Source organism: Microtus pennsylvanicus, chromosome 4 (assembly GCF_037038515.1).
Source record: "Microtus pennsylvanicus isolate mMicPen1 chromosome 4, mMicPen1.hap1, whole genome shotgun sequence".
Classification (NCBI taxonomy): domain Eukaryota; kingdom Metazoa; phylum Chordata; class Mammalia; order Rodentia; family Cricetidae; genus Microtus; species Microtus pennsylvanicus.
Window position 1 is genome coordinate 70,048,321 of NC_134582.1, and position 21,113 is coordinate 70,069,433.

A 21,113-nucleotide genomic window follows, 5' to 3' on the forward strand; every position below is an offset into this window, starting at 1 on the left:
AGAGCAGTCTTGATGCGGCTGTGTTAGAGGTTTTCGCTTTCCTCACATGTAGGAAGTGTTTGAAACTTTCATCCATGCAGCCACTGGTTTTAAAAACACTGTGTCTAAAAATTAAGCTGTATTCTCAAAATAGTAACTGACTGTTCTGGTTTTTAAAGCCATGGGGCCACTATGACTTTAACTCCATCAGAGATCACCAGAATTGCTATCTTGTGGCTGTGACTTTAACTCCATCAGAGATCACCAGAATTGCTATCTGTGGCTGTGACTGTAACTCCATCAGAGATCACCAGAATTGCTATCTTGTGGCTGTGACTGTAACTCCATCAGAGATCACCAGAATTGCTATCTGTGGCTGTGACTGTAACTCCATCAGAGATCACCAGAATTACTATCTTGTGGCTGTGACTGTAACTCCATCAGAGATCACCAGAATTGCTATCTGTGGCTGTGACTGTAACTCCATCAGAGATCACCAGAATTACTATCTTGTGGCTATTAGTTTTTAGCCTTTAAGGGGAGGGGACAGAGAAGTAGTGAGTCGAATAAAGAGTTCCAAACAGAAAAATCAGTCCTGCTGTTCTGTAGCCAGGGGTGGGGGATGAGTATGTGCAGTTTACAGCAAAAGCTTCTATGTCTTATTGAGAACCAGATGAGAACCCCGGGAAGGCTGCAACACAAAGAAATGGTGAAAGCCAGAACTAGAAACATTTAATTAGCCTGAATTGATTATTACACATTGGATACATATGTTGATATAGTATCATCTGCTAATTTGTACAATCATGTCAATTGGAAATGAATATTTCAAATTAGCTTAATATGTTGATTGATTGCCAGCAATAAATTCCCTACTATGTACTATACACAGTCTTATTTTATAAACACTCAATTCCAAGACATGCTTTGTTTATGTAGTCCATGTTGTCTTAAGATTCGTCTAACAGCTTACGATGGCCTTGAATTCACCAAGCTACTTTAATGACTTGGTGATAGTTTAATCAAAGTTTTACAATTAGTATGTCACAAGATCAAGATTGAACTTCACGACTTCGCTACAGATAATTGTATGGTTTCTTTTAGGCTGTTTGATAAACCCAAACAACTTTTTGATACAAGGTGTTGTGCAGCCCAGTCTGACCTTGACTTCCTCTTTGTGGGTGCTATTGGCCTTGGATTTCTGACGCCCCTCCTTTTCACCTTCCACATTCTGGCATTATCAGTATGTACCCACCACTCAAATCTCCTTTGATAACTTTTCATACCTTTGGACATCTAGGTGCTCAGTTTATGGCAAGTAACTCTTCAAATGTCTAACAGTTTCTACTTTTTAATTGGAATTTTTAGTCCTTTTATAAATAATGTAATTAATGATATGGTAGATTTAAGGTATACCATTTATAATTCAGTTCCTATTTTTAAAATTCCTATTACTTCCCCTTTCTCTAATATATAAATTTACTAATTATCAAAATTGGAAAATTTTGGGATGTTCTTCAATTTTTCTTTATTCTTCTTGTCTTCTCTTTCTTGGAGTCTCAATTACATGTATAGCAGGCTTTTTGATACTGGTATTTTTGTTTGTAGACAAGATATCACTGTGGAACCCTGACTGGCCTGGAAATTGCTGTGCTGACCAGGATAACCTGACCTTGAACTCCCAGAGATGTGCTGGCAGCCTCTGCCTCCTGAGTCTAGGGAATGTCCCAGCACACCTGCCTCTCTTTATATTAACCAACTGCTGATGTTCCGTTTGTTATGATCGAGGGCAATGAACTTGGCCTTGTGCTTGCTAAACTTAGCTATATCCTCAGCCTCTTGGAATTTCCATTTTTAAAAGATTTATTCATCTTTGTTTTGTATGAAGTTTATGCACAGTGTGCGTGCCTAATGCCTGAGGAGGCCAGAAGATGACTTGAGATATCCCAGAACAGACCGCTGTGTGTCTTCTGAAAGATGGCTTGAGGTATCCCAGAACAGACCGCTGTGTGTCTTCTGAAAGATGGCTTGAGGTATCCCAGAACAGACCGCTGTGTGTCTTCTGAAAGATGGCTTGAGATATCCCAGAACAGACCGCTGTGTGTCTTCTGAAAGATGGCTTGAGATATCCCAGAACAGACCCCTGTGTGTCTTTTGAAAGATGGCTTGAGGTATCCCAGAACAGACCGCTGTGTGTCTTCTGAAAGATGGCTTGAGGTATCCCAGAACAGACCGCTGTGTGTCTTCTGAAAGATGGCTTGAGATATCCCAGAACAGACCGCTGTGTGTCTTCTGAAAGATGGCTTGAGGTATCCCAGAACAGACCCCTATGTGTCTTCTGAAAGAGCAGCCAGGGCTGGGACTGCTGAGCCATCTCTCCAGCCTCACTCAGGAACTTCCGTTTTTGTAGGTGCTGTCCTTCTCTCTCTCTCTCTCTCTCTCTCTCTCTCTCTCTCTCTCTCACACACACACACACACACACACAGAATCCCAAGTGTTCTGTGTTTGTCTTAATTCTACCATCTGGACTACACGAGAACAGTTGTCTTATTTCTTGAGTGTGGGTTGTTTTCTCATTTTTTCATGGTTCACTAATTTTGAGTTGTGTTGTAGATGGCCCATTTTAAAAATTCTGGGTGCTGAGCTGTGCAGTGGTGGCACACACCTGTAATCCCAGCACTCGGGAGACAGAGTCAGGCAGGTCTCTGTGAGTTTGAGACCAGCCTGCTCTACAAAGTGAGTTCCAGGACAGCTAGGGCTACATAGAGAAAAAGAAAAGCAAAAGGCTGGATTCTGTTATATTTTCCTGGATAATACTGATTTTCTTTATTAGCAGGCAGGTTGGCTAAACTCAGAGTTCAACTCTGTATCTATCATCTATGATGAACAGCCACTAATATGTCTAGTTGACAGCCTTAAGGTTGCTGCTCAGAACCTGCCAGGCAGCGAGCTGGAACAGGGGAGTAATGTGGAGATTAAGGCCCAGTTTTTATCTAGAATTTAGAGCTCTTTTCTATCTTTTCTATTTCCAGCCATAATAGTTGTTTCAGACTTTATACTCTTCATGATCATAAGATAAAGTATTTCTGCTGGATTTTTGACTGTACTGAAAATACCAACTTCTGCTACTCATCACAAAACTAAACAGGGAGCCCCCACTCCCAAGTGCTGATTTATTCTCTCTATGTCAACTTGGCTTTCAGTTTCTGCCTACTCTGCTGCTGTGCTCTACCTGCTTCCTACATTGTGAAAGTTTACAGCCCCTATTCTATGGCAGGGTTGTGCTGGAACCGGAGCCCCTGTCATTGTCTCTAACCTTGGAGCTCAGTACCTAGGCCTGGAGAGATGGCTCAGCAGTTAAGAACACTTGCTGCCTTTGCAGAAGACCTGAGTTCAGTTCCCATACCTGTGTCCATGGCTCACAATGGCTTATAGCTCCAGATCTCTGAGATCTGATTCCCGTTTTCTGGCCTCCTTAGGTACCAGCACACACCCACATGCACATTTATTATCCTTTAGATCACTGTGTTAGTCACTTTTCAGTTGCTGTGAGAGACACAAATGACTAAGCAACTTGCAAGGAAAGCATTTAATTGGTGGCCTGCCTTCAGTTTCTGAGAGTTAGTTCATGATCATGGTATAAAGCATGGCAGTTGGCAGGAAGGCATGGTGCTGGAGCAATAGCTGAGAGCTCACATCTGATCTACAAGCAGGAGGCAGGGGGAGCTAAACTGGGCCTGCCGTGAAGCCCACCCCTGCTGACACACCTCCAACAAGCGCGTGCCTCCTAATCCTTCCCAGCAGTTCTAGCAACTGGGGCCCAAACATTTAAAACATGCACATATAGGGCCATTCTCATTCAGACCACCACAGTAGCCTTGTTTCAGCTAAGAGCATCTTCCTTCTCTGAGCCTTAGGACAGCGTATGTTGGCCTCTTGCCTTGTGTCTATTCCACTTGTCCTGTCAGTTCGGCCCAGAAACCCACAGAGCTTTCCTTTCTGTGCCACTCACCGGGCGTTGAGCCCTCTTGTGCTGTGTCATCAGCTGAAATACGGCTCCTGGTCTTCAGGGGAACTGAAGGTATTCCCTGGAGAATGTTTGTGTGTTGTTGTTTTGTTTCTCTCTTACAGGCGTTGATTTGCTTTTTAGTTCAGTAGGTTCTGTTTGATGAGGATTCTGAATGAATGGGTCTTTCTAATATTAGTAGTCGTGCAAAGTGTGCAGACATGCCCGTCAGGGTGGTGAGTAGTCACAGTGCCTGCTTATTGGTGGCCCTGAAAGACCAGCTCTCAAGGCTACTCCAAGGGTTTGAAGAAAAGCTCCACAGCATAGCAAAACGGAACTTGAGATTTTCTGAGAAGTACTGAATAAATTCAAACACATGCTGTTAGGGTCATGTTCATTATTTTTCTGTCTATTTTTTTAAATTTTCTTCTAAGTTCTAATTCTTTCTAGTTTTCCTTTGTTTCAATTCTCTTTTCTTTGTTCACCTACCTTAAAATACATGTTTGACAGGAGGCTTGAGGCAGTGAGAAAAAAGTTACAAGAGTTGCAGCTCATTGGTCACAGCACATTCCTTGGGCAAGGACAGAGCCATTTACCATGGCAATGCAAGGTTTCAAGGTTCCTGGTATAAGACTGGGACAAGAAGCACAGTGCCTGGTGAGACAAGCTGCAAGATGGGTCTTCATCAGCCAGACTTGGTAAAGGAAGAATTGGCATGATTTTTTAGGTTGCGTTGTGTTAATAACCTTGGTTTAACATCTGTAACTCTGACCTTATGCATATCTGTAAAGTTTTAACTTATGATCCATATACAGAAACATCCCGCCCAGTTTGAACTTGCTCTGAGGTAAAAGTGAGCTAATTGTGTGTAGTTTGCGTAAAGGAACAAAGCAGGCTGTTAAGTGTCTCACAGTCCTTGTGGGGCAGTAGATCTAGCTATGAAGCGTATCCTAGTATATTTTCTATATATCAAAATTATACAGCTTAATGGGAAGTCATCTTCCTGACCACCCATGGATGTACGTGCCCATAAGATTGAGATGCAATCATGAGATTACATATACACCTCACCTGAGATTACACACTGCAATGCAGATACTGGGGAGACATGTAGCTGCTTTTGCACATGTGAAATTACAGACAGGAGCAGCAGTTTCCAGAGCTGGTTGTTCTCTCAGGCCTTGGCTGAACGGAGAACCATTGCTCTGGAGGGCAGAGCACTACTTGTCAGCTGCTGCAGCTCCCAGGGCAGGGGTAGTGGCAGCAGATTCCTGAAGGTTTCTCTCACTCGACCCCTTTCTGATTGCTGTTTCTACTTTTATATTTTATCATTATATTTTAGTTTTTTGTTTTGTGGAGGAAGGGGCAAATGTTCATCAGGTGTGCATGGAGGTCAGAGGATAGTCTGTGGGAATTGATTCTTTCCTTCTACCACATAGTTCCTAGGGGGTCAAATTCAGGGTTATCAGACCTGGCAGCACACACTGAAGCCTTCTGTGGTCCTCTTTCGCAACTGTGAGTCTGCAGTCATCAATACCATAGGAAAAGTAGCTTCCTTCCTTATCCTTTACAGTCAGCAGGATCACATACACAGTTTCAGTCTCAGCACTCAGGAGGCAGAGGCAGGCAAATCTCAAGTTCAAGGTCAGCCTGGTCTACTGAGGGAGTTCCCCTACCACCAAGGCTACACAGAGAAACCCTATCTCACAAAACAAACAAACAAATAACTGCATGGTAGAGCTAGAAAATATCCAAGACAGCATGATAAAATCTGTTTATCTTACATATTTCATTTTCCTGAGCACTTCAGTGTGTCTGTGTGTATAGGGAAGCCCACATGTGTTATGGCACCCTGAGCACATCCGGACTCTCTGGTCCATCTCACAGTAAGAATGCTTCACGAGCAAGGCGCAGTTTTGCACCCAGGGACATGTGGCAACATCTGGAGCCTTTTTTTTTTCAAAGAGCACTAGGGAATCAGGCCATCATATGTGCCAGTCAAGTCTATCACCGAGCTTCTTCCCAACTCCTGAGAACATTATTGATTCTAGTGCCTGGGGCATTTTTACCGGCTTCTAGTTTGCAGAGACTGGAGATATTACTGCACATTCTATAATACACATGGCAGCCCTGCAACAAAGAGTCATTCCATCTCAAATGCCTAGAGTGCTGAAGATTGAAACCAGCTCGATGTCGTTTATTTAACTTTCGTTAGAGAAAACTCGTCTGCTTCCCTGGTGCATTATACTATAATAAAATACCAGACTCTGGACATTGATAGAGAAAAGAGGTTTAATTCGACTCACTTTCCAGAGGTCCAAGACCAAGGTGTCACATATGGTAATAACCTTCCTTCTGTCTGGGGAGAGACATGCAGTGTTCACATGTGTGTCCTGTTTTTCACTCTTCTTTGACAATAGGAATACACCTGGATGACCCTGTCTGACCCCAGTCATCTCCCAAAGGGCCCACCTGTTAACATCATAGATTTAACTTCTAATCTCTTAACACCTCACAATTCCCACACAGGAACTCTTAGGAAGTGCATGCAAGTCATGTGAAATTTTGGTTAATGTGTTCTCTTTTTTTCAGAACATCCTTCCTACCAGATTTCTTTTTAAGGTTCTTTTTTTTTTTTCAATTATGCGTCTATATACATGGAGGCCAAAGAGCATCATGTCCACTGAGCTGGAGTTGCAGGCTGTTGTGACCTGCCTGACATGGGTGCTGGGAGCTAAGCTCAAGTCCTCTGCACAGGCACTGTGAGCTCTTCACAGTTAGCCGCTGAGGTTAACTTCTGAATTAGCTATATTTCCATTGCTGTAATAAAACACTCTGACCAAGCGAATTTATAAAAGAAAGCTTTTAATTTAACTTAGAGTTTCAGAGGATTAGAGTCCATGGTGATGGAGCGAAGGCATGGCAGCAAGAACAGCTGAGAGCTCACAGCTTAAAACCACAAGCAGGAGGCAGAGAGCACACTGGGAATTGTTGCAGAACATTTGTTTATACTGCAAAGATGTGTCTCTGCCTAAGGCGCCTTCTGATTGGATTAATAAAGAGCTAAATGGCCAATAGCTAGACAGGAGAGACAAGGTGGGACTTTGTGGCACAGAGAGAACTGGGAGGAAGAATCTTGGTGCCCAGTTTCACTGCAGACTCGGAGCAAGTTGGATGTGCTGTGCTAAGAAGTAACCAAGCCACATGGTTTTTTTAAAAAATGATTTAATTAAGTTATAAGAGCTAGTTGAGAAAAAGCCTAAGCTAGTGCCAAGTTTTTATATTTAATAATAGTCTCTGGCTCATTATTTGTGGGATGTTGGTCCAAAGACAGTCTGACAAGAAAGCTTGCTACAGAGAATAGCATGAGTCTTCTAAAACCTCAGTCTCACCCACAGTGACACGCCTCTTCTGACAAGGTCACACCTCCTGATCCTTCCCAAAGAGTTCTACCATCTAGGGATCAAGTATTCAAACATATGAAGCTATGGGGGTCTTGCTCCTTCAGACAGAGATACCACCCCTCGGCCCTCTGCATACCATATGTGTTCATTTGTTATGTCTTCTCGTTGATTCTGTTCTCGCTGAGAAGAAAAAGTTCAACAGGTAAAGACGCAGGAAGACCATTTAGTAGTCCCATTTTTCTGTATACACCATTTAAAGTCATTTGGACAAATGGAAAAAATTGTTTGGAGAATGCTAATTTAGCTGGTGGCTTGTCTCCACCTCTCACCAGCTGGTGGAAGAGATGGCAACTTAACTGGGCAGTTTCCTCGTTTCTCCTTACCCTTGTGCCCACATCCAAACTAGAAGGAGATAGCTGTGACAGAGACAGAGGTCTAATCAGCAGCCCCGAGCTGTGATCCACTTTCTGTGGTGCCCTGGGGAAAAGCACACAAACCCAGTCTGCAGCTTGGAGGACAGTCCCAGGTGGATAGGCTGCTTTTGCATGCATTTGCAAACCATCTCTTTCTCTCCCCTCTCCAGCTGTGTGGCCTTCTCACACTGCAGTCAGGTGACATCTTACTTCAGAAGCCCTTCGACTCTGTCCTTAAAGTTTCCTCCCTAAAGCGATTCTTACTTAACTAGGAGGTTCAGGTGCAAGGTCGCACATGCAGCTTAGGTACTTATACAATGAGTCTTAGTGGCCAACTTACATTTTATTTATATTTAGTCTGTCTTACTATTCTTTTTGGTGGTCTCGAGGGAGGTAGAAGAAAGCCAGGTATAGTGGAATGTTCTCTCAGTCCAACTAGTTGGGAAGCTGAGGCGAAGGGTGACTTCCAGCTGAGTTTAAGACAAGCCTGGGAAAGGTGGGGGATCCAATCTCTCTTATTTTTAAGATTTATTTATTTATTATGTATACAGTGTTCTGTCTGAATGTCTACCTGCACTGCAGGCGAGAAGAGGGTACCAGATTGCATTACAGATGGTTGTGAGCCGCCATGTGGGTGCTGGGAATTGATCTCAGGACCTCTGGAAGAGCAGCCAGTGCTCTTAAACTCTGAGCCATCTCTCCAGTCCGGACATCCTATCTCTTTAAACAAGAGGACGACAGTCATTGAAGAAAGTCTTACTGTGTAGCCTAGTTGGCTGGCTTGGAACTCTGTGTAGACCAGGCTGGCCTCTGCCATCCAAGTGCTAGGATTAATGCCTTGTGCCACCACATCCAGCTGTGATGTAATATTTCTGTGTCTTCTAGTGGACGCACATGTGCATGTGGGTGCATGAACACATTTGTGCGCATGCGTATGGAGGCTTCCCGCTTACCTGAGCCTCCGGCCAGGAGGCCCCGAGAACTCCTGTCCGTGCCTTCACAGTGCTGGGCTCACAAGTCCTGCACTACTGTCTGCTTCGCGGGTTGTACTAGACTAAGCCATCTCCTTAGCCTGATCCTAAGATTTTTAAGTTGTTTATTTCCTTTTAGCTAGATCTAAAAATTCTATAGATGGCACTTCAGACATCAATGACAGAATGAAGAAGTTAATAACCAGATCTAGTCCACCACCTACAATGGGGAGGTGGTGTGCCTTGAACCCTTAGAGGTGAGTCAGAATTGAGCGTGTCCTATAGGCTAACAGCTCACCTTTGCTCTGAACCGGCACAATGATCACAGAACCCCAAAGAAGAAACTTGGAATTTACACAGGCTTGATCGCACAGGTAAATGGACAAAAACAAAATGAATTTTCATTGGAATGAAAATACATATACAAACATATACATTCACTAACTCAGTAAGAACCTATATAGGTATGAGTCAAAATTTTGTCCAATAATTGTAGTATATATTGTATATGTGTGTATTAATACATAATATATGTAAATCATTGTTAACTGAAAGTTAAATGAGAGTTAAATATTTTAACACTAAATAGTAGTATATTGGTGTCCATTCCACCATACCAGGTGTTTGTAGCACTACCAGGGGTAATGTTTTCCCCCCCCTATAAAATTCTGGTCTTGAGAGTAGTAAGACGGCTAAGCGTGTAAATGTGCTTGACACCAAGCCTGATGATGTGACATCCATCCCCAGGACCCCCATGGCAGAAGAAAAGAACAGATTTGTCCTCTAATGCCCATACTTATACCATGGTAAATGCACACCCACGTGTGTGTGTGTAAACAAGATGTTTTAAAAAAATTAAAGACCTAGAGAGATGACTCAGCAGTTAAGAGTACTTGTTGCTGTGGCAGAGGACTAGAGTTCAGTTCCCAGCACCCACGTGGTAGTTTACACCACTGACCCAGGGAATCTGATTCCCTCTCCTTGCCTCCAAAGGCACCCACACTCATACGTACATTCCCACACAGATATGTAGTATCTTAGGGTTTCTTTGCTATGAAGAAACACCATGACCACCACAACTTTTATAAAGGAAAACATATAACTGAGGTGGGTTTAGTCCATTATCATCATGGTGGGAAGCAAGGCAACATGCAGGCAGACATGACACTAGAGGATCTGAGAGTTCTCACATCTTGACTCACAGGCAACCATAAGTAGATTGTCTCACAGGGCGTGGCTTGAGCATGTATGAGACCTCAAAGCCCACCTCCACAGTGACACACTTCCTCCAACAAGACCACACCCACTCCAACAAGGCCGTACTTCCTAATAGTGCCACACCCTTTAGGGGCCATTTTCCTTCAAACCACCACAAATAGTCATACAAATAATTAAAAATAAAGTAAATATTTGTTTGAGACAGGATCTCACCATGTAGCTCTGGCTGTCCTCAAATTCATAACCTCCAGCCTCTGCCTCCCAAGTAGTAGGATTAAAAGTGTGTGCCACCATACTTTGCTAAAGTAAATTTTTTCCCTTAATTCTGGTTTCTGTGTTTGCTGAACCCTGAGGAATAAGAGTTGTTCTCTAATGTATGGAGAGACTCCTATTAGTGCTATGAATACAATGTAAATAAAACATTTAAAGCAAAAACATGTTTGACAGAAAATTTTTCTGAAAATGCTTATCAGAGACATATATATGTATAGAAAATGTTGAAAAGTGCATACTTTTAGCAGGAAAAGTAACAAAACTTTCTAATTGAGCTCACATACAGAATTTTTTAACTCTTTAGGACAGTTGATTATTGATCAGTGGTAAGAGTGTTTGCTAGCATACATCTGACCCTAGGTTTAGAGAGAATTGTTAAACATTTTTGAACTACTAATATGCTACTGCTTGGTGTTAAAATATTGCATTATTACAGGCATTTTTAATTGCATTTAGTGTGTGTGTGTGTCTGTGTGTGCGCGCGTGTGCGCTCAGAAGACAACTTGCAAGAGGCAGTTCTCTTTTTAAACCTTGTGGGTCATGGGACTGAACTCAGGCGTGGCAACAAGCGCCTTTACCAGCCAAGCTATCTCAAAGTCCCTAAAAACAGATTTTTTTTTCAGTGTGTTGGTTTGGCAGATATTTGAGACAGAGTCTCCATCTCTCCCAGGCTGGTTTTGAGACAAGGTTTCCATCTCTCCCAAGCCAGTCTCAAATTTTGTACTGCTACCTCGGTAAAAATGGCCTTGCATTTCTGATCCTCCTGCCTCTACTTCCCCGGGTGCTGGCATTGTAGGCTTGCAGCACCCTAATCATCATATGCAGTACTAGAGTTTGAACCCAGGGTTCCATGCGTGTGAGGCAAGCACTCTACCTACTGAGCTACTCCCTGGTCCAGCTTTTTTTACTCTTCGAAAGCTGTAGGACAGTGTCAATAAGATGATCTCAGCAGCACATCATTAGGGAGGACTGTGTGGACAAATAACAAAATTGCTTTCCTCATTTTTAGGTGTGTGGTTTTTAATAACAGAGGAGTGGCAGGAGAGAATCTCCTGGTAAGTAAATTTAAAAGACAAGCTTCAATTTGAAAAAGAATAATTTCCTGTTTTATAATGAAAAGCACATTATATTTTATTGAAACTAATTTTGCAGTTAATGTAAGGTCATAGTAGGAAAAGCTTTCCAGCTCAAATTAGTATACTTTATAGTTCTTTTATTTGCTTGTATGTGTTAGTATGTGTATAGATACCCTGGAACTAGAGTTACATGCACTTGTGAGTCATTTCATGTATGTGTTAGTATGTGTATAGATAGATACCCTGGACTAGAGTTACATGCACTTGTGAGTCATTTCATGTATGTGTTAGTATGTGTATAGAGACCCTGGAACTAGAGTTACATGCACTTGTGAGTCATTTCATGTATGTGTTAGTATGTGTATAGAGACCCTGGAACTAGAGTTACATGCACGTGTGAGTCATTTCATGTATGTGTTAGTATGTGTATAGATAGATACCCTGGAACTAGAGTTACATGCACGTGTGAGTCATTTCATGTATGTGTTAGTATGTGTATAGAGACCCTGCAACTAGAGTTACATGCACGTGTGAGTCATTTCATGTATGTGTTAGTATGTGTATAGATAGATACCCTGGACTAGAGTTACATGCACTTGTGAGTCATTTCATGAACTCTGGGAACTGAACTGGGGCCTTCCAGGAGAGCAGGGCGTTCTCTCAACCACTGAGCTGTCTCCCAGTCACCAACACTTTTATTTCATAATGACGTCCATATTGACTGTATCCTAACACCAGGAGATATTAATGTATAGCTTTTTATGCTTTTGTTTGTTTTTGATTTTTTGAGATGGTTTCTCTGCAGTGTCCTGGCTGTCCTAGAACTCACTCTGTAGATGAGGCTGGCCTCAAGCTTAGAGATCTAAAGCCGGGCGGTGGTGACACACGCCTTTAATCCCAGCGCTCGGGAGGCAGAGGCAGGCGGATCTCTGTGAGTTCGAGGCCAGCCTGGTCTACAAGAGCTAGTTCCAGGACAGGAACCAAAAGCTACGGAGAAACCCTGTCTCGAAAATCCAAAAAAAACAAAAAACCAAACTTAGAGCTCTATCTGCCCCTGCCTCACAGCACTAGGGTTAAAGGTGTGCACCACCACCACCCAGCTATGCCTGTCATTTTAATGCAAAATACATTTTCTTTAAAAATTAACCAGTATAGTCTACAGATAAAGCTAAGTGGTTAGAGTTCTTGCCAAGCATGTGTGAGGTAGACTCAGTCCCAGTGCCAGGTGGCCCTGGAGGATTTTAGTTACTGTTCTATTGCCATGACGAGAAGCCATGGCTAGGACGACTTATAAAAAACCATGCTAACTGTTTCATAGGATGAGTACATGGCCATCATGGTAAAGAACATGTCAGCACATAGACATCAGTAGCTCCGAGAACTTACTTCTGATCCATAGGCAACAGGCAAAGAAACCAAGTGAAGCCACCCCTGGAGATACACCTCTTCAAATAAGGTCACACCTTCAAATCCTTCCCAGAACAGTTCCACCTACTAGGGTCCAAGCGTTCAGATATGTGAGTCAGTGAGGCCAGTCTCAGTCAAACCTCAAACCACAAAAACAGTGGAGTAATACGTGCTTTTCTGTTATAAAAAGAGATTTGGTCAAACCACCTCAAACAACAAAAACAGTGGAGTAATACGTGCTTTTCTGTTATAAAAAGAGATTTAGGCAGGCAATGGTAGTGCACAGCTTTAATCTCAGCACCAGGGAGGCAGAGGCAGGTGGATCTCCGTGAGTTTGAGTCCAGCCTGGTCTACACAGGTGAAACCCTGTCTCAAAAAACAAAACAAAAAACTGTTGCAGGAGGAGACCACTTGTTTCCCTGCCACCCAGCAGCTCAGACCAGAAATAATCACACAGAAACCATATTATTTAAATCACTGCTTGGCCCATTAGCTCCAGCTTCTTATTGGCTAACTCTTACACATTAATTTAACCCATTTCAAGTAATCTGTGTATCACCACGTGGCTGTGGCTTACTGGCTAAAGTTCGGGTGTTTGTCTCCAGCAGGGCTACATGGCTTCTCCTGACTCTGCCTCCTTTCTCCCAGCATTCAGCTTAGTTTTCCCTGCCTACCTAAGTTCTGTCCTATCAACAGGCCAAGGCAGTTTATTCACTAATGGTAATCACAGCATACAGAGGGAAATCCCACATCACCTCCCTTTTTCTGTTTAAATAAAAAGAAAGGTTTTAACTTTAGCATAGTAAAATTTCATATAACAAAACAGTTATCAAGCAAGAATTACAGTTACAATATTTATATCTACTTTATCTTTTATCATAACTAAGGAAAACCTCTACAACTGTTTATGCTTCAACTTCATCAAAGACCCCAGAAGGATATATTACCTAAGTAAACAGGAAGTGCATTGTAAGCAACTTCCAAAACTCTAGAAATGACAGAGACATCTCGCTGCCTGAACAGTCATCCAAAGTTCTTCTGTACCATTGGGGCATCCATCTTCATCCTACAGGCCAATAGTATCCAGAAGACTTTTCCATGAAGCAGAAAATTTCAAAGACAGTTTCATCTATATTGGCAGTTTGTCAGTCACTTTCTTCTGTGTCCTGAAGAGTGTCTGGCAGTCTCTTTGATGAAGCAGGAACCCCCAAGGATCATCTCACCTTTAGACAAGTTCAGCAGTCATTTCTCTGTGGGTCCTGCATGCCCAGTTCATGAAGCAGTCCAGGCAAGAGCAGTTTATTGCCCAAATGGCCAACAAACTCCATAAGGAGCCTCTTTGATGCCCATCATCCTCTTGAAGTAATTGGTGCTGCCAGGAGCAGATGTGTCTTATTGTCATGAAAAGTCATTTTAAATGCCATATTCTGAAGTGAAAGATTTGAAGAATACTTATCTAACTGAAATATATCTGTGTACATCTAGAAAATCTAACTAACATGACTACAGACTTGACTATTATAGATGATTATCTATTAACCTATATTTCTTAATTATACATTACATTTTTAAATGAACTGTCCAATCACAATACCTTAATCAAGAGCAGAAATTATACACACACACACAGTATAACAAAATTGACCTTAAATTTGTATAAATAAATTCAGATCCATACTCATGCAAATCTCTATAGCATATCCCTCTTTAAATATAAACAAACGTTTATAGACAATATTTGGGAATATGGACATAGTTCTGTCTAAACTTTTTCTTGCTGTTTATTGGGCAAAGTAATTTTAGGGGGTGTTCATGGGGTCTCGGTCCATCAAACCACATTAGTCTAGAAGGATCCCACAGGTTCTCACCCTCTGTGGAAACAAAAGAAGAACCTCTTTTCCAAACAACAATTCCTTAGACCCCATTCCTATTGTGTATCTGTAATTCTTTACTGTCCAGGAGTGCTTCTTAAAATGGTAAGTGCTTCATAAAAACTTAAGCAGCACCATTGGTGGTGGTAATGCAGCATTGCCTGCTTGCCCCGCTCAGCCCAGCATGGTGGAGCTGTTTGCTGCCTCTGAGAGCAATGCTCCTAGCCCTACCTTTAGGCACACAGCCAGTCTATGTTGCCATTAAGCAAGTTGTAGCAGTCTGCTCTCAAAATCCATTTAAATGCTCCATAGCCAGACCTCCTGACAAAGATTTAGAGTTTGTGCTGGCAGCATGGCCCAGAAAGCCAGCATTTCAAAACCATGCAGCTTTTTTTTCTGCTACTGCTGAATCAGGAAAACCTCTCTCAAAGGAGCTGTGGCACACCACCAGCAAACAGCAAGAAGTTGTGTTATTCTTATTGGCTAACTCTTTAACATCTTAATTTAACCCATCTCCATTAATCTGTGCATCACCATGAGGTTGTGGCCTACCAGCAAATTTTCAGCACGTCTGTCTGCGGCGGCAGCTCCACAGCTTCTCCTGACTCTCCCTCCTTTCTCCCAGCATTCAGCATAGTTTTCCCCACCTACCTAAGTTCTGCCCTATCAACAGCCAAAGACAGTTTCTTTATTCACCAATGGTAATCACAGCATACAGAGGGAAATCCCACATCAAAAAGCAGAAAAGAGATTTAGTTTTGTCATGATATACACTGGCTGTGTGTTGTATTCATATTTACAGGCAGGTTTTACAAAGAAGTAGTATTATTTAAATCATTTTAAATTAAATCATGTTTTCCCCCTCTGACTCCTAGTTAGTTCTTATACATCACTGCCGCATTTGGTAAGTAGATCTGTAGGATGAGTCAGGCATGGTGCTCACTGCGTCTTTCTTCTCAGCTATCTGGGAAGCTAAAGTAGGAGGATTGCTTGAGGTCAGGAATTCAAGGCCAACGCAGTGAGGTCTGAAGGGAACTACAAGCAGAGTCTCCTCGGTCCCACAGAGAGACAAGGATCTGCTGTGGTTAAGGCAATAGAGTGGATTGTACAAATTAATGGGGCCTGCCTGTCCTTCTCAGAAGCTCAAGGTTCACTTGCAGTGAAGTATAAAAAAAAATAGATGTAGTTCATTGCCAAGTGTAACTTCAGCAAGTTCTACTAAGCTATAAAAGACAGCAAATGGGTAACCAGTTTCCTGGAAGGCGTGGGAAGTTTCATGATAGTCACCTTCTTAGTTGTGTATTTAAGGCTATGACATTGAACCCTCAAGAGGTTGTCACAGTATATCAAGAAAGCTATTACTTGTGGCTGGATAATGATGGTGGTAATTCTGAATAATATTTTTGAGTCCTTAGGATATATCACTTATGTCTTTTTTACTTGTCTTCGGGAGTAGAGTCAACCCAGTGATCTATGGAAATAGAGCCATGGTCATTCCCATCTTCCACATGAAGAAAGTGGGACATGGGGAGAATAGGACTCAGAGATGGGGCTCTGGCATGTACCTGTGTCGGTGAGGACCGATAGGATAAGTTCCCCTTACTCTTCATACAGTAGCAGATATTCTTCTAGAAGCATGGGCTCAGTTTTAACAAAGTATGTGATAATCCTAAGAAGCTCAGTACTGCATTATCACTCTTTGGAAGCAGGAATGATTTGACCATGGTCCTGGTGCGGAGCCATGGAGGTGACAGAAATGGAGCTCGAGTGGAAGCCTGAGACGGCACCAAAGACTCGCGCAGAGTTTGAAGTTTGAAAACATGTGGGATAGACAGAGAGGGAAAAATGGGCTGGAAAATTATTAGTGCGTTTTATTATTGGGGGTCGTGTGGGGGTCAGAGGACAGCTTCCAGGAGTAGTGTGTTTTATTATTGGGGGTCGTGTGGGGGTCAGAGGACAGCTTCCAGTAGTGTGTTTTATTATTGGGGGTCGTGTGGGGGTCAGAGGACAGCTTCTAGTAGTGTGTTTTATTATTGGGGGTCGTGTGGGGGTCAGAGGACAGCTTCCAGTAGTGTGTTTTATTATTGGGGGTCGTGTGGGGGTCAAAGGACAGCTTCCAGGAGTAGTTTTTCTCCCTTCCTCAGTGGGTTTGGGAGACTGAACAGGGGTTGTCAGGCTTGCACAGTGGCACTTCTAACCATTCAGCCATCTCACCAACCCAGAAAAAATATTAATTATATTGTGGGACATAAAGAAGGGAGCGCTAAGCCTCAGTTTTAGGTTGTCTGACTGGTAGATGCTGATGCTTGCTAAAATGGAAGATCTCAGGGAATTGACAAGACTGGAGGCCAGTGTTGCTCAAACCTACAATCCCAGCACTAGGGAAGTAGCGGGAGAAAGACCAGGATTCAAGGGCTGTCTGGACTTCCTAAGTCCCTGCTACAGAAATGCATGCGACGGGAGCTGGGTGTGATGTAAACACTGGAGACTGACACAGGGAGCTCACTAGTGCGAAGCCACCCTGCACTACATAAGAACTATCTCAGAGAGAAACAAAAATAGAAAACTACATTGGGAATTGACTCTGAAAGCATGCTGTGACCTTCATCCCCAGACCTCTAGGGTGGTTAGTTCTTACAGTGATGCTATGTAGATGAACACTGGTTTTGGCTTTTTTTAAAAAAATTCATTGACTTCTAAGCAAGAGAATAATAATAAGTAACTTGTTCTCTGGGTTTTGTACATGTTTGGTTTATCCTGATAAACACCTCCCAGAAGTTCTGTTATTAAAGTCTGACAAAGACTACTATAATAAGTCTCAATAATAATAAGTTACATATTCAAGTTTTCTCCTCATCAGTAACAGCTAAGTGATAGGTCAGATCACCCATTTCTGTTTAGCAAAACACAAGTTTAAAAATGCTCCTTCACAAGGACATTTGACGTTCACACAGAATTATGAATACAAAAATTTCTTCTAAAATTAAAGAGTTTTACCATCCAAGGCATTATTGCTACTGTGTTAACTCATTACATCATTAGAGTACAAGAAGTACATATCCAGCCAGTTAATAATATATTAATAATATGTTAATAGTATGTGTCCTAGTTAGGGTTTCTGTTGCTGCGACAAAACACGGGGACTAAACGCAGCTTGGGGAGGAAAGGGTTTGTCTCATACTTCCATTTTGCTGTTCATCACTGAAGACAGTCAGGACAGGAACTCAAGCAGGGCAGGAACTGAAGGCAGGAGCTGATGCAGAGGCCATGGAGGAGAGCTGCTTACTGACTTGCTCAGCCTGCTCTTTTATAGAACCCAGGACACCAGCCCAGGGATGGCAGCACCCACCATCTATCACTAAGAAAATGCCCTACAGCCCCATCTTAAGGAGGTATTTTCTTAAGTTAGGTTCCCTCCTATCAGATAACTTTAGCTTGTGTCAAGCTGACATAAAACTATCCAGCATGATCGACCCCCTGACAATTTAACGCAGAGGCAGGCAGGTCTCTGTGAGTTCAAGCCCAGCCTAGAGTACAGAGGGAGTTCCTGGACAGCCAAGGCTACACCGTGAAACCGTCTCAAAAAAAAAAAGCCAACGGTCTTTACAAATTCAAACCATTAAAAATTCATTCCTTGGGCTGGAGAGATGGCTCAGAGGTTAAGAGCACTGCCTGCTCTTCCAAAAGTCCTGAGTTCAATTCCCAGCAACCACATGGTGGCTCACAACCATCTGGAATGAGGTCTGGTGCCCTCTTCTGGCCTGCAGGCATACACGCAAAACAGAATATTGTATACATAATAAATAAATAAATAAATAAATAAACATTTTTTTTAAAAAATTCATTCCTTTTAACAATTCTCTTTTTAAAAATCTCTTTAAAATTTCAAAGTCTCTTAGTTGTGGGCTCCAGTTTTTAAAAATTAAAATTAAGTTAAATATTTCTTACTTCAGGAGGGAAGAACCAGGGCACAGTCTGAACAAAGCAAAAGCAAACTCCAGCTGTATGTGACCCAGTGTCCAGAGTCCGGGAGTCACTTACACAGTCTTCTGGGCTCCTCCAAAGGGCTTGGGTCACGTCTCTACAGCACACACAGTTTGTCTTCTAGTACAGCCTCGGCTGCATCTGGAACACAGCTTCTCTGTGCTCTCACTAAACCCTTCCCAGAAGCTTGCTGCAGTCATGCTGGTCCCTTCTTAATCACCTCCACTTCCCCACCTCCAGCCGACCGGCAATGAGTACCCAGAAAAAGCAAAGGTCTCCCTCTGGTAGTCCTGGGATCAAGTCAAACACAGCTGATGCTTCAGCCCCAACCAACCAGAACCACAGAATGTTAATTCAAAATAACAGAGGCCCTGACTTCACCAGCCAGGTTGCCATCTGCCCTCAACATCCTTGTCTCCCATGCTCCTACAGAACAGCTCACTAAGCATTGAACACTCAATGGCATTTTGCACTAAGTTCCAAAGTTCTTTCACAATCCTCCCCGAAACAATATGGTCAGGTCTGTCACAGCAATACTCCACAATGTGTTAACATGTCAATTATAATACTTTTTAAATATTAATAACAGAATATAAGTATAACTATATTTTGGACATTCAGTAAAATAGCTTGTGTTCCAAAAGGACATGATTCTGTGCAGTTTAGTCCAACATCGTGATGCCTAATTGGTGGTTAGGTCTATCTTTGGCATGTAGAGCCTTGTAGTCCTTCTTTCCATCATAGAACCAAGTGTGGAGGAAGTTTTGTGTGTATTTATACTTCCCCTTGCTTCAGAAAGGGTTTTAGTGTGCTGAACCCCAGAGGAAGAAACACTTTAGGTAGGCAGAAAGAAAAGAAGAAAAGATGAGTCAGCAAAGGTCAAACAGGAAGGAACTGTCTCTAGCTGACATTACCCCAGAAGAATTGGCAGCGGTGAAGTCATATTTAGGGAAGCAGTTTCCCAGGACAGGAAAGACCTGTGGAGGACAAATGCACACTGGGAATGCACAGGGGCAGTTATGGCCCCTGCAGAGGGTCAGGAGGTAGATGTTCTCACCATATTGTCTTCCTTCCTTCTTAGTCTTGCAGGGATGAGGGAAAGCCATGGGACTTCCTCTGAGGAAGTGAGAGCCAGCACCTACTCAGACAAACTAGCCTCAGCGGGCAGAACCTCAGATGTCACTGCAGGGAACAGTGTCCTGTGTCCCCTACAGATTGGTCTTTAAAGATAGGGATCCAAGAGGCCAAGCTGTTCACAAACGCTGAGTTATTACTGCCTACTTCCTAAATTAATCTTGGGAATGATAATTCCCCCAACATAATTTTTTTAATTAAAAACAAAAAAACAAAAACAACAAGAGCTAGAAGGAGGCTTCTAGAAAGGGTTTGGCATGAGGCAGAAAAGTAAGTCTCAGAATGCAGGGCAGCTGGTCCTGATCGGGTTGTGCTGCCTGCTCCTCAGGCCTTCTGCTCAGTCCAGGAATCTGGGTGCCTTATCAAGATGGCCTGAAGGCAAATCTGTGGGGCATTTTCTTGATTTCTTTTCTTTTTTTTCTTTTATTTTGTATTTTTTTTTACTGAAATAGATTCTTCTATCATACAATACAGTTTCCCCTCCCTCCACTCCTCCCAGTTACCCCTAACACCCCCCCTCCCCCAAAGCCACTTCCATTCCCTTTTCAGAAAAGAACAGACCTTCAAAGATGGCAACCAAAGGAGACAAAACTCCTCACTCAAATCAAGGCTAGACAAGGCAACCTACTAGGAGGAAAAGAACGCCAGAAGCAGGCCAAAGAGCCAGAGACACACCCACCCCCATTGTTAGGAGTCCCACAAAAACACCAAGCTAACGGCTATATTATACACAGAAGACCTGGTTCAGACTCATGCAAGCCCTGCTTGCTGTTTCCTTGAGCCCATGTTCTCCGAATGTCTTCCATTCCCTCAGACTCTTACAATTTTTCCTTGCCCTCTTCCAAGTGATTCTTCCATCTCCAAGGGAAAGGACCCAATGGCCAATGGAAACCTCCAATTTAGACTCTGTCTGCATAATGTCTAGTTGTGGGTATTCGTTCCCATGACTAAACAAGGACTGATCTATGAAAATAATTGAATATCATTAGGAATTATTTGTAGGAGAGTCTTATTGGCTGACACCATCCCTGGGCAAGTCAGCCTGAGCTGTATAAGGGCAGCTGAGCCGGGCAGTGGTGGCGCACGCCTTTAATCCCAGCACTTGGGAGGCAGAGGCAGGCGGATCTCTGTGAGTTCGAGGCCAGCCTCGACTACAAGAGCTAGTTCCAGGACAGGAACCAAAAAGCTACGGAGAAACCCTGTCGCGAAAAATCAAAAAAAAAAAAGGGGCAGCTGAATGAGCCAGGGAGCAGCATTCTTTTACAAGTTTTGCTTCAGCTTTTGAGTTAATGCCCTGATTTCCTTCAGTGGTGGGTTGTAATCTGGAAGTATAAGTTGAAATCAAGCCTTTCCTACTCAGAAAGAAAGAGAAATAAA

The 21,113-nt window shown here is 42.8% G+C and overlaps 1 protein-coding gene across 2 annotated transcripts in view; it reads left to right on the forward strand.

Annotated features, from left to right (window-relative positions):
• Nucleotides 1–21,113, forward strand: part of Abhd3 (abhydrolase domain containing 3, phospholipase) — a 52,721-nt gene that overhangs the window by 10,780 nt on the left and 20,828 nt on the right. For both annotated transcript variants that reach the window (XM_075969301.1, XM_075969300.1), the window contains exon 4: nucleotides 11,274–11,319. In XM_075969301.1, coding sequence (XP_075825416.1) covers nucleotides 11,274–11,319 — 46 coding nt within the window. The remainder of the gene's footprint in view (nucleotides 1–11,273; nucleotides 11,320–21,113) is intronic.